Source organism: Myxocyprinus asiaticus, chromosome 24 (assembly GCF_019703515.2).
Source record: "Myxocyprinus asiaticus isolate MX2 ecotype Aquarium Trade chromosome 24, UBuf_Myxa_2, whole genome shotgun sequence".
Lineage (NCBI taxonomy): Eukaryota > Metazoa > Chordata > Actinopteri > Cypriniformes > Catostomidae > Myxocyprinus > Myxocyprinus asiaticus.
Window position 1 is genome coordinate 27,454,309 of NC_059367.1, and position 14,276 is coordinate 27,468,584.

Consider the following 14,276-nt stretch of genomic DNA (forward strand, 5'->3'; position numbering starts at 1 on the left):
TTTACAGGGTTCCACAAGTTCCCATTACATCTTAAATTCTGATGCAAAGGCATCTGATGTTGAATTTCACCACATTAAAATGACACTGTACATGTAATTAGTACAGTGCTCATATCAAGTTGCTTTGTACAATGAACACAAGATTTTTTTAGATAATTGAGTATCACAAAAGAAAAACAAATGCACAAATTTGTAAGATGCTCTGTATGTTACAGTGAGTGTGTTTACATTTAAAACAAAACTGATAACTATCAAAAATCAGTTTAAATAAAAAAAAAGAAAGAAAATCTTGTTTGCATCAGATTTTATATTAGCGCTTAAACCGACGCTTCTCTCATACAGCTTTTAAATGTGTAGAGAACGTCAACATTTTCTCTGAAATAATTATTTACATTTTGTGTTGATTCTCACTAAAACCTATCGCATGCCTTCAGAAGACGCACAAGTCATAGTTTTATGTTACTTTTGGGTTCTTTTTTAAGCTTTAAAGTTACTCAAAAAGTAATCCACTACAAATTACTAATTACTTCTATAAAATTGTAATCAGAATAATTGACTGATTTCTTTATCAAAAAGTAATTACATTACTAAATTAGTAATTAGTACTTTTAATTTACTTTTAAGTTACTGTAACGGGGTAAGGTGGGCAAGGAGGAGGTGGGAACCGGCTGAACAGTCAACGTAAGTTTTTATAACATAAATGAACTCAAATCAACTTAAACACAAACACATAGACACACACACACACAGCGGCCGCATGTGGCGCTCTCTCTCTCTTGAGCTGGCACCTCCGGCTCCTCTTTGTCCCCCTCCCAGCTGATTAGCCTGATTCAGAGCCATGCGTGTGTCCTCACGGCCCGGCCCCGCCCTCCTCCTCGTCACAGTTACTTTTTGATTTTCTACTCAACAAATTCAAAATAATGTCTATATTTCCTCTTTATTCAATGTCGCACGCAAGTCATACACTCAGCACCATACTCTCCTCTATTTTCAATGACTTATTAGGGGGTGTAAACCCTTCAGCTGTCACAGAAATGCAAAGAGACGTACAGTACATATGAATGTAACTCATGTTTTTAATACTACATATACAGTATAATAAACATTTTAAATGTGTAACTATGTACTTAAAAGCAATTAACTGAAAGTAAATAATAGATTACAGTATCTCACAGGAGACAGATGACATATGTTCCAATGACACAGTCTTCTCTCCTATTGTTAGTTGCTTCCAAAAGTTGCTCCTGGTTTGCATAAAGTGAATCTTTTCTCAACTTTCTGAAGTCGCTGGACACGCCAACATCTAGTCGCCAGAGGATGCTGTTGCTAATATCACCAGAAGTAGACACGTCTTATTGAAAAGATATTGAGATATTTTCACTTTGTCGCTAGATGTTGCTGCATGTGTGAATGGGGCTTAACTGCTATTGCATTGTAAAGACGGAAGGCTATCTTCATAATTTTGTGAAGAAAGAAAGTAATACCAATTTGGAATGACATGAGCTTGAGTAAATGATGACAGAATGAAAATGTTTGGGTAAACTATTACTTCAAATCACTGTTTTTTTTTTTCTGGTTTTGATGTCAAAACGTAAACAGATATGCATCCAAGACATGTGAATATTGAATAAGCCAGCAGAACTGCAGTAAATGTGTTAACATGCAGAGAGAAATCGGGGTAATGGGCAAAAATCTAACTGTACTGATTGCATTTTTCTTAAACTGTTTAAGTCACGTTATTTAGCATAATCGGAGTACGATTGTGCATGTAAATGTCCTTAGTGTATCAAGGGGGAAGTCTTTTAAATTCCTTGACCTTTGAAGCACAACATGATGCAGCAAATACCAAGTCTTTTCTAGAATGTTTTTACACCAATAACCGGCCTTAAAGCTGAAGCTATTGGAAAGTTGACACTTATAAACAAGACAGATAGGATTTACAATAATATAACAATGTATGAAATGTGGGGCTCTATCTGATGACATTTTCCAGCTGAAACCCATGATTCATGACATCATGGACTATTCGGGACTGCATTCATATTTCCCAAAGGGGAGTCTGACTTCACGAGACTTCTCAATATCTCAGACCGCCAGAATAGTTCATCTACACCTAGCTGTCTCTCTCCGGTGTCTCCATCACCCTATAATTTTCCTTCCTCTTTCTGAGAAAACATTACTATAGGTTCATGAGGGTAGGGTTTGTTACCAAATATATATCACTATATGTCTAAGGGACTTGAATTATCCCATTAAATGTGACAAAACCAAAGGGCACCAAAGTGCTGAATCAAGCAAAGAGAAACTAGTGTCAATATGATGACTTTACACTTCTGATGTTTGACAGTGATACAGATTCCTTCCCTTTGCTCTACACAGCAGAGTTTTTGAAAAGCTTCATAAATGAATGCATTCTGAGAATAGTCCAACATAGGTCTATAAAATAAAAGTAATATTATTCATGGTTTATCACTGAAGATGATTCAATGATCCAAGGGATTATGGCTTTACAGGAGAGGAGGCACAAAGGGGTATATTCGGCAATAAAATGGTGATATAAACCTTGAGATTTTTAAAAAAAAAGAAAGAAAGAAAAAAGACAGGAAGGCTGGTTCTTTTCTCATACAACAACAACACAACAAAAAACCTTTATATCTTTTTTAGGACATAAAATCGAAATAGACTCTATTCTATGTTCTAACACAAAAATGTTTTATTAATTGCCATGCACATCCAGTATAATAAGCATTACAGATTTTGATCATTAAAATTTGCCTTCCTTTCTCAGTATAACCAGGTGTTTTTTAACATGCCAATACAGCAATAGGTGGTATAGGGAAATCTTCCCTCTGGTATGCAAAGCTTTATCTCTAAAGTAAAAAAAATAAATGACGATGATATCCACACTGCCTCTAAAAAGAAAATGCAGAGAGTGCAGGAATAAATATGAATGATAGAGGAATGTACTCCACTGCCTTACAACAAATATTTGTACAGGAATAAAGACTCTTGAGCTGTAAAGGAAACATTTGTCCTCCTCTTGGAGCACTTGGAATATTATTCTTCATGTTTCTATTTTCCAGACAGTCCCTTCCAAACTCATCTTTTACAGAAGCTCAGTTGGATCCTCTCAACAACATATTACCTGTCAAAAAGGTGCTACTTGACACATTAGTTTTAAATGGATAGTTCACCCCAAAAAAAATCTGTCATCATTGTTTCAAACCTGTATTACTTTCTTTCTTTAGTTGAGCACAAAAGATTCCCATTCACTTTCATTGTATATATTGACATGAGGGTAAATGATGACTGAGTTTTTATGTTTGGGAGAACTATTCCTTTAACTTTATTACAAAGTCAACTTTGTGGCATAGCAAAAAACCTGTATTAATAAATGTAATTTTACCACGCATGACCTTTAACAGAAAACGTGAAGACAGCGAGCTTTGTCACAGATCAAAACACTGACAGTAAAGATCACAGATACACAATGGCTTATCATCTGTGCTTGGCTGCATGGCAACTTGAGACAACTGCTTGTTGAAATTGGTAAGCCAAGTTGCTTCCAGCATAGGAGTAAACGGAGAGGGTGGATCGGTCAAAGTGTAGGCAACTTCAATGTGCTTATGTTGTAAATTAATTCATCCACCTCCACACTTCCTCCCTCAAACAAGGGCTGCACTCGTTTTTTCTACCTAATCTTCAGTGAACAGGGGTCAGTGTCTGTGCAGTGCGCCCTGTTTTGGGGAGTGTGGACACGGCTTACACTGCAGTGGGGTGATGTGGAAGATGAAGATCATTGAGATACTTTATTTTCTACCCTTACATCCTTAAGAACAGTTGTGGTGACTCAGTATTCTCTCAAACACTGAAGTATGAGAACAATGACTTATTGCAAGATGGAGGACTAGCTTGATGACCCACTGCCTGTAAGTTACCACAACATTCTGTTAAAGAGATAATTCACCCAAAAATGAAAATTATTTACTCACCCTCATGTTGTTCAAACATGTATGATTTTCTTTCCCCATGAAATGTTAGCCTCAGTCACCATTCACTTTCATTGTATGGAAAAAAGATGCATTGAAATTGAATGGTGACTGAGGCATTCTGCCTAACATCTCCTTTTGTGTTCCATGGAGGAAAGAAAGACATAATTTTTTGGAACAACAATGACACAGTTGTCATTTTTGGGTGAACTTCCCTTTAACTATCCTAATGTTTGTTGATAATCACCAAATTGTCTTAAGAGTTATGTTACAGACAGACATGGTTGTTTTCAAGTTCATCTTAGGACATTTTACCTTGGCCGAGCCTTTGGGAGTTCTGCTGCTCCTGTTGCTGCTGCTGTCTCCGCGCCAGCTTTTTCATCTGAAAAAATAACGATAAAAGTACAATCAGAAAACTTAGCGACTCCCCAAACCAACTCTCCACTATCTACGAAGAGATGCTCCTTGTTATTCACCTCTGCTTGAACTACATAGAGCTTGATCTGGCTGCATTATATTATCCAAAGCCTTTTGAAGATAAAATCAGGGCTCTGAGGTGGGTTTCAGACGCTAATGCAGGATGGATGTGAACGCATCTCGCTCTAACTCTTGAGGAGTTTTTTGTGGAATGCGTCGAGAGGTTAAGCTAAAGGCAGATAGCGACTGAGATTTGCTGTCTCGGGCCTCGCTCGCTCTTTCCCTTTTGGCAGTGGTTGCAAAGTGTTTAGTACGTGGTTGGAGGATTACTTGCAAATTGTTGTGTTATCTGGTCCTTGGATGTACATTATCAGGTTTGTGCTGGTAATACTGGATGATTGATAAGGTAGTGCATTTGGTCTAGACTTACCTTAGCTCTTTGGTTCTGAAACCACACTTGGACCACGCGCACACTCAGGCCTGTCTCTGCAGCCAAGGTCTCTCTTACCTGGAATTTATAAAAAAAAAAAAATTAAATAAATAATTATAAAAAACATTAAAAGTCATTCATGTCTTTGAAGAAAAGACAATTGAACACTGCGTCTACATCATTGTGTCAAAACTAAATTGTCTCATTATAACTGATGAAGTAATCCACACTTCCATTGCTGTCTGATAGAAAATAATTTTATGCTATGATTTGTATTAGTTATTTATTTAAATGAAACATCTTACTGTTTCATCAGGGTCAGCTCTATTTTATGGTCTCTGGCCTTCTAATTTAAAGGGTTAGTTCACCGAGAAATTAAAATTTTGTCATCATTTGCTCATCCTTATGTTGTTCCAAACCCATAAGACCTTCTTTCTTCCATAAAACATGAGAAGAAATTTTGAAAAATGTCAACACTACTCTTTTTCATACTGTAATAGTGAATGGTGACTGAGGCTGTCAGTCCTAACATTATGCCTAACATCTCCTTTTGTGTTGCACGGAAGAATGAAAGTACAAGTTGTCTTAATTAAACATTACTTGGAATTTTGGGCTCATAACTCAAATATCTATGTTCCTTGAACTTATTTTTCTTAAAAAATCCTTGTAACTTAAGATTTCAAGTGTTAATAAAACCACTGAGTTCAAAATTGAGGCAATGGGGAATACCCATAATTCCTTGCGCTTTAATGATTTATGTTTCCTTGGTCAAAGGGAATAAGTTTATTTAATGATTGACCTAGAATGAGTTATAATATTCTTTATTTAGACTGTGTTATTGTATGACCTAAATTTGAGTCCATTCAATTACAATTTTTAAGTAGAAACAACAACATTTAAATAGCAAATTTATATTAGGTCTACTTGCATTTAGTTACCTTAACTTAAATTGATAAGTTCATTTTATATGATCATCAAGGTAAGTGAACTTAATTACACACATTTTGGAGAAACCATTACTTAACTCAATTGAGGGAATGAGTTTATTCAATCAATTAAGTAAAGTCAATTTGCTAGGATTTTCAGTGCAATGGATTCTGTTGAAAAAGTAGGATTTGTTTTAAGCATTTCTTTGTCATTTCACTGTTGCTGAAGTGTAGCCTCAATCTCATAGCTGATTGGTCCGTGGTTTGTGAACATTTTGAGATTCGACACATCCAGTGTAAGCCTCAACTCGATGCAACGCAGATTTTACATTGATATCTACGGAGATATCTACAGATTCTTGAGGAACTCACCTTCCGGCAGGGCTTGGAGGACACCTCGAATGATGCCTTGAAGGCACGCCTCTGCTGTGTGGTGAGGATTGTGCGTGGTCGCTTCGGTCTTCTCGGGTCTTTCCCATCGTCCCCCTTCCCTGTACCTCCAGAGCCTTTCTCCGGCTTGATATCGAGCTCCTCATCTTCACTCTTCTCTGGAGAGAGATCCATCATTCATAGGAATCAGTACTTTCATTTTACACTCTGCAACTTTTTTTGTTCTTTTCAATTTTAGGAGATTCAGTCACAGTGCATCCATAATGAAAGGAAACACATGTGGTTTTAATACTTTTGTTATCAATTTATTACCGAAAGAGTGGGCCACATCCACGGCAAGACTGTAACCCCGACTTGCAAAGCACTGTGAAGTATGCGTATTTGTCATTGGACTGGACATAGTGTCATTTAGAATTAATAGCGCACGGCTTTGGCTGTTTTACACTATATAAATCTTTGATAAGAATCCAACACACAGTGGACGCAATGTTTTGGGGAAGGTATGAAAGTGGAGAACATATGGGAAATGAGGTCAAATATTCAAGGGAAGTGAAATAGATAGCAAAACCACAAATTCAAATAGTGTGCTAGTCATCACCCACATCAATAAGCACAACAGACTTGTCAAAATGAGGCGAAAAACAAATACCTGTGCAAATCACACCATGATTAAAGTTGATTAAAGGGTATTACAGTTTAAAGGTGAAATGTGTAATCTTTGTGACACCAATCGGAATTGGAAAGATAATCATTGCTTTCAAACACTCCCTCAGTCTTCAGAAGAAATCAACCTTCAAATAGTTTACTTATAGCTGTCATTAAGCTGGGACTGGAAAGTTTTTCAATATTTAAAAAATGACACACTTCAGCTTTAAGCTCACCAGTCCATAAAGTTATATTCATAAAACAGTTACATCCATAAAAAAAAATATTTAATATCTCTTGTCATATCACAAAATGTACAATGTTTGATACTTGTTCATATGAACTAATCAAAGTGTCTCAATTAGTCTGAGGTGATCCTCGGGCGGGTTAATCAAGCCTGCCCTGTGTCATGGTAATCTCTCTCAGTAGGTCCAGTTAATGTGCCATATTCTCAAAATGGCTCCTGGCTTTCCTACTGTAATTATTATAGTCAAAGCGGGGATTTGCTTTATTGTTCAGGGGTGGAGGTTTTGTCCAATAAGCCAAATCAGCTTGTGTTTAATAGAATAATAATAGTAATTAAAAAAAGGTGCCAAACTCCATAACGTGGCACGGTTCAGAAGTTAACCCCCCCGATGGGCAAGGTCCCAGAGTGACTGTTTTTCGAGATTAAGGGGCTTCTGCAATTTGGCACTAGTGGCTTTTGTGGCATCAGCAATGAACATATCTGGCGATTAGGCCTGCAAATGGTTCTGCCTTTTTTAAGTGATCAGCAGGAGATGTGAACATGATGGGCTAATTCTGTCCTCTCATCTCTTTCTGAGCTTTCTTTCTGCCAGTCAAGGGGTGTGCTTCAATCAAATTGAATTTCTTGCCATTACAGTTCACATCTTGTGTTTAGGTCAACTTAAACCCCCCACAGGACCCCAAACACACACACACACACACACACACACACACACACACACACACACACACACACACACACACATACGCACACACACACACACACTCACCTCTCTTTCAAGCACTCCAGCACTTTAAATGAAGAACGGAAGTGGGATAAATATCCCAGAAAGTCTTGCTGATGCATCTGACAAATTTCTCTAAGTTTGTAAGAGAGTGCATGCATGTGTGTGTGTTTAAATGAAAACCATATGGGGATGTTAAGAGTGAGGTTTGGTGAGATGCCTCATTATAGTGAAGTGAAGGGAAGAAGTCAGAGGAGCCAATAATATGTGCAGGGATGCTGGTGAGCAGGGCCTGAAATTCCTCCTGCCACTCACATAGATTCACAGCTATAATTCTTTCCAGCAACTCAACCTGCCCACATCAAAGCCTGCCATCAGCACAGTGTGGCTTATCTCTGTCAGAACTGCTCTTCCTCGACTGTGAAGCTCTCCTTTTTGTGTGTGAATTTATTGCTTAAATGGGCCACATTCTACACTTTTGTAGGAGTTAACCTTTTCGCATGTGAGTTTCTCCTGTACTGACGGATCCCCCAGTGTGAGATCTTTAATGCGTGGTGTAATTAAAACAAATGCTACCATACTATTGCTGAAGATCAGATTATATATTATCAAACATATAATGTGGTTTTTAGATGTTTATAATTATTGATTATGATTGATAAGATGTGATTGCGAATGCGCTTGCCGGCTATGCGCACCACTACATTGTTTACGTTGCACTGCAGGATGGGATTCTGAGTTCGTCATAGCATAGAAGCATAAAAGGTTCTAAATACCTAGCCCTTCCTCTTTCCAAACACCGGAAGTTGTTAGAATGAGTGACAGACAGAATGGGAAAAGGCTTGAGTGGACTAACTAGTTTGTATACTTTTTGTCTGACTATAGAAGACATGGCCGCATTGCTGCATCAAAACCAACGGTTACAGCTTTAAACGTTTATTTAGTGATTGTTTGAATGTTTGTAACATAAAAAATGTAGATATTGTGATGTTGAAAGGACTATTTGAGCAGCTGGTTCGTTATGACAACCGCTTCTGTCCCGCTTTGCAGGTAAACAGCAGTTTGAATGCAGATCACACCGGTTTGATCATACACCTCTAAGCCCAGCCTAGTGTAATCACATCACACATGCGAAAGCACATGCAAAACGGTTAATGATGATATAATATCAAATGACCATTTTCTACCCTCTCCCTGATCATTAGAATTAAACAAGATATTTTGCTACTGTACCTTTAAGACTCTGTATAAAAATGACCACTGTATTGATTAACTACTGACACAGGTTACAATAATTCATAAGAACTAAGTTGCTGTGTACTGAATTTCAGTTGATATGTAAACCTGGGAAGTGACATCAGTACGATTTCCAAATGACCCATTTTGCAGCTTAGTATCAATACATGGCCTTGGAAATGGAATTGAGGTTTTTGTGGTGTGAGTGTTAGATTATGTCTACATTGTCCACAATCCTGTTTTCCATTATATGTCCCCTTTCAATATGCTTATACGTATATTAAGTCATGGTCCATGATGTATAAAATGGCCTGTCCTCTTCTTTGGGTCCTGTAGGCATACCTGAATCTGAGTCATCTGGACTGACAGAGCCGAGCAGGTCTTTCTCCCTCTCGTAGTCGCTTTTGCAAAGCAACTGGCCATCCTTCAGTACGAATTCATCTCCTTTCCGCAGCTGCCGGTCACACACACAGCAGCAGAAGCAGTTAAGGTGATACACACACTCAAGCGCCCGCATCACAAACTCTGTAGGGGCGATCTTCTCCAGACACCCACTGCATTTGGTGGCAAATAACCTGAGAAATAGACAAAAAGAAAGAGAGAAATGTAAAACTGCTATTTTTTATGTTTTATTTTTTATTTTTTTTAGCTCTAACAAGATTTAAGCTCCAAACTTCTTTGTAGGGTGAATGCAGGTCAATTGGAACAACTGGTAAAGTGGGACACTTACGTTTTGGTTTTTTTCTTCTCTATAGTGTAGTGGGGATCTTTAGCTATTGGAAATCGCATGAGGAGCTAAGCTAATTGGCATCATTTTTTAAAACAACAGCAATGACAAATGAACAAAAAGTGTCCCACTTTACCTGTTACCCCCTAGAATTTTATAAATACAGTGACACAACTAAGAGTAAAGCGTAATTTAGCATCCCAGCACAGAGAATGTCTTTACATGTGGTTGTCCATCATAGTTGTGTAATTAAGGGGGCAGGAGGCATCAGGCTGAGCCCCTGAGCGATCTGCTTTGACACTGGCTCATCTGTTAATGCAGCCTGGATAACCTCTCAGTGCTTCAGCAGAACCCAATGGGAGGAAATACAGGATCACCTCTCGACCCAACACACCAGCAAACCTCAATCAGCGCCATGGGCCCTCAGCTCCACTGGCTTTACCCCACTCGCTGCAGTGATTAGACAGGCTTCAGCGCCTGCTCACACAATGCTACTGAAACAGGAAGTTATTTCTTAAGGCCCATGGATGTCTTAAAATGTGCAAGGGTGAATTGATATCATGCTCATACGAGAACCTGCATAATATTTCATCTGCTACAGTGTTAGATTAAATGAGCTTGGATGCAAAAATACCACGTCGGAAAGTGAAAAAAAGATTTTCCGTATTTTTAAAAGGGCCAGATTTTTAAATATGGTGGCAAAAAAATGCCCCTGTACTTCACAACATTTGATATATTTCAAAATATTCTATAGAAGACCTATTTAATAATGGGTTTAGTAGCAGACACCGTAGGAATGTCTACCTGTCAGTTTTGTTCTGTGTTCACTTTCTTAGAGCCATATCGAATATTGTGAAATGATATTATGAAATGATTTTCGATGATTTCTTTTTTTTCTTTTTTAAATCAACTCTGAAAACACTGAACGTGATGAAATTACTCCCAACAACTACTCACTTCAACAACTACTCTACTGTCAAACACAGGCAGTATGAGCTAAATAATTAACATAGGGCAAAAGGACTGGGCAATTATTTAAAAAGTATTCTAGGTGAGTATTTATTGTGTTATGATATTTTGTGCATTATTTACAGTTATTTTTGTACTGAATGTTTTATTTTATAATTAACCATTATTGTTCAGATTGAGAAATTATTTCATTTAATTGATATAACTGGAACATTTGTATATAACTGGTAGTAAGAAATCAAATGCTGTATGTCCTCATAAAGGTAAAAAAAAAAAAAAAAGGCAATTTCAGGGGCAAATACTGCCCCTTAATAATAGTAAGAAAAAGTTAATTTCTGACTGGTTTATTTTCTGATTGGTGGCTTCTCATTAAATTAGGACAAATGAACATACAAGATTCCCAAATCCTAGAAATCATCAATAAAACCTATTGAGCAGAGGTTAAAATGCTAACTGTACAATAATGCCATGGCATCAACAGCATCAACCCTTCTACAAAAAAAAAAAAAAAAAAAATATAGATAAAAAAATAGATAAAAAAAATTATACCAAATTAAGCCAATTATAAATTTTACTGTGAACTGGTATTGCCTGTCCGGTAAACTCTAAAGTCATATGCCATGCCACAATAAATGTCTGTTTACATAACAGACCACGGCAACACCCCCGCAGCCTTCATTTCCTCCAAGAGGGTGTCGATAAAATCTTTTTTGTTTCATTATAGGCAGAGATATTGCCATCTCCCTTTCATCTTCTGAGGTTCAGCGGGAGCCTTCCTCTACAGGAAGCGGCTGTATGACAGTGTCCAGCCCATAAAAGCTGATTTATTAGCCTTCCTTCTTTTGTTTGCTCTGGCTGGTAGGACAGCTGCCCTGGTGCGTGCGTGTATCTCTGCATTTCATCTGTGGCATTGTTCATCGGGAGGGAGAGAGAGAGTGAGAGAGGGAGAATGCCCATCGTCATATTCTGTTGATGGTGCACAGGGTTGGCTGACAGTGATGAATATGTGTTAATATGAGTTCAAATGAATATGTGTAAATATGTTTTTTGTGATGGTAATTTCATTGTAAGATATGATGGGGGTACCGATAATGACAGTGCGCTGGACACGCGTGGTTCTCTGGCCAGCTGCATTGCTGTTTGGAAGAGTTTGTATAGCTGGATATTTTTTGTTGTGACAGTTATTGTGCATGTCAGATTTTCTATGGCCGTCCTTTGAGCTGTCATGTAAATAAACCAACGCTTCACAAAGGGTAGTAAAATGCCTCATCATTTTGTGAAGCATTGGTATTAATTCTAAAAAATAACCGGGCAAATAATCATTTGCAGATCTTGAAGGTCTTATGTTTAAATAATACTAGTTTTTGTCAATGAACAGTTATTTAGATACAATAAGGTTGTATGCATTCACATTTATGCAAAAGTTAACGTGAACTAACAATAACCAACACTTTTACAGCATTTAATCTTGGTTCATTTCAATTTCTACATAAAACATTTTGACATTACAAGTATATTTATGAATTAACATGAACTAATATTAATAAATGCTGTAAAAAAATATCGTTAAATGCTAATAACTAATGTTAATGTACATGTAAAATAATTGTAATGTGTTACTAATGAATTATTTAAAAACACTTTTGCATGGGTATAATAAAAATAAAAAGAATACTGGCACGATTAGCCTGTGCAAACACTTATAATCTTTTATTTAACACAGGACATTAAGGAGATTACAGGATTATTATTTAAAAGTGGAAAACTGTTAATCCTAGCAAGACATTGGCATTTCTACTATTCTCTTGAGCTTGTGAGATATCCGCCTACCTGGCACGTTCTCCAGTGTGAGTGAAGGATAAGAACATTACAGCTAAGAAATACACTTCCATTATATTGTTTAGACACAGGCTGATCTGTTTTGGTTACTCCCTATTGTTTCAGCAATTATGTCCACACAGATTTCATTAATCACATGAAAATGGAGTTATTCCTTCTCACAAATCAAGTGTTGAGCAAGTATCAGAGATTAGCATGGTTGTAATTTTTGGCATTAAATATGACTGTGCTTTGATATGATCATGCGAAACATCTGTAAAGTACATTAAAAAAGATGAGTGGGTAACAACAACAAGAGGATTGTGCACATTCCATTATATTCATGAAATCTTTGCTGTCTAAACATGCAAATACACACAATCTTCCTATTAAAGATGGCTGGCGCAGTGTTTATAATAATCTGAGCTGGCTAGATTAACTAGTTACATGCTGGATCTGTCAACCAGAATAAAGAATCTGTCATGACCCAGTTCGAAGTCTTATCTTGTCAAAGCCTGCAGGCCTAAAAAGCACCAAAAGCGCAGGAAATTGCCCTATTGGGCAGTTGTGACACTTTCCAGTTTCGCCTGCTCACCTCTACACCACCCAACTCTCAGGATCCTTCTCATCCAAATAAAAACATTCCTTTTCATCCCTCTTTTTTCTTCTCACCTGCTTTTTACCCACCCGTTCTAATCTTGTAAGCCATTATTTTTCTATTTCCCCTCTCTGTCACTTTGCATTATTTTTGCTGCTGTAATTCCTATTTGTTCTTTCTAGAATCTTCCTGTCCTGGCTTTGTCCCAGGATCTAATCTGGACTTTTTAGCTGACCCCCCCCCCCGACTTGTTCTCCATTCTCCGCGGGATCTCTGATGGAATAGCCACGCATGACGCCCCTGCTATAGCAACCACACCTCCGCAGGAAGGCGACGGCTAACTTTTTGGATGGGCAGAGAAAGCCTTTCACAAACTGGCAGCAGAAGTAAATCCTTCTTGGAGGAACAAGGGGAATTAGCAGGGAGCAGTGAAGTAGGGATTTAAACCTACCCCTTTTTTTCTTTTTGAAAGGCACAGTCACTTCAACTCCCACTGATCGCAACAATCAAACAGGGCAGAGGCAGGGGGTAACAGAAAAAGAGAGAGAGAGAGGGATGTGGATGGGGGTGGGGGGGGGTGGGTGAAGAGAGCAGCCCAGTGAATGACACAAGCACTGGATTGTGGAGGAACCCCTAATCCCAATTTAATACCTTTCCAAGTTCAGCAGTGAAAGAATGCATTTTAAAACAACACCACAGTGTGAGCAGGAGAAGGCCAACCTGGGTGGGAGGGGAGTTGCTGCTCTCAATCCCCCGTAACATTACCTGATTAGCAGCCCAATGCCTCGGCGAGCAGTGGAGTACTGTATGGCTGCGAAGGGAAAGACCAGATCTGACGTTAGCACGGCAAGCATAAACGTGGCCACAACACGAACGTCATAAACAATGACATAAACAATAGCAGCACTTACTGGGATGCTACGTCTGCTCTGGGGGGGGGGGGGGATTACTGTCTTGTGGTCTGACATAAAAGCAGAAGAGAGAGTAGAAAGTCGTATTCTCAGCACTGTGAGGCCAGACACCTCACTACATCTGGGCCTTTTTAAAATATCTGCCTCTACAAACTCAATAAGTGAACATACTACCACCGAACACAAAATCATTTTTGTCTGCAGGGCATCAGATCCCACCTTTCCCAATTTTGGTCTAGAAGAGTAAAA

At 38.1% G+C, this 14,276-nt stretch overlaps 1 protein-coding gene across 1 annotated transcript in view; it reads right to left on the reverse strand.

The window, feature by feature from the left end:
- Nucleotides 1-14,276, reverse strand: part of LOC127415329 (LIM/homeobox protein LMX-1.2-like) — a 98,165-nt gene that overhangs the window by 3,530 nt on the left and 80,359 nt on the right. Inside the window, 4 exon segments of the mRNA XM_051654053.1 lie at nucleotides 4,305-4,371; nucleotides 4,837-4,914; nucleotides 6,135-6,310; nucleotides 9,347-9,579. Coding sequence (XP_051510013.1) covers nucleotides 4,305-4,371; nucleotides 4,837-4,914; nucleotides 6,135-6,310; nucleotides 9,347-9,579 — 554 coding nt within the window.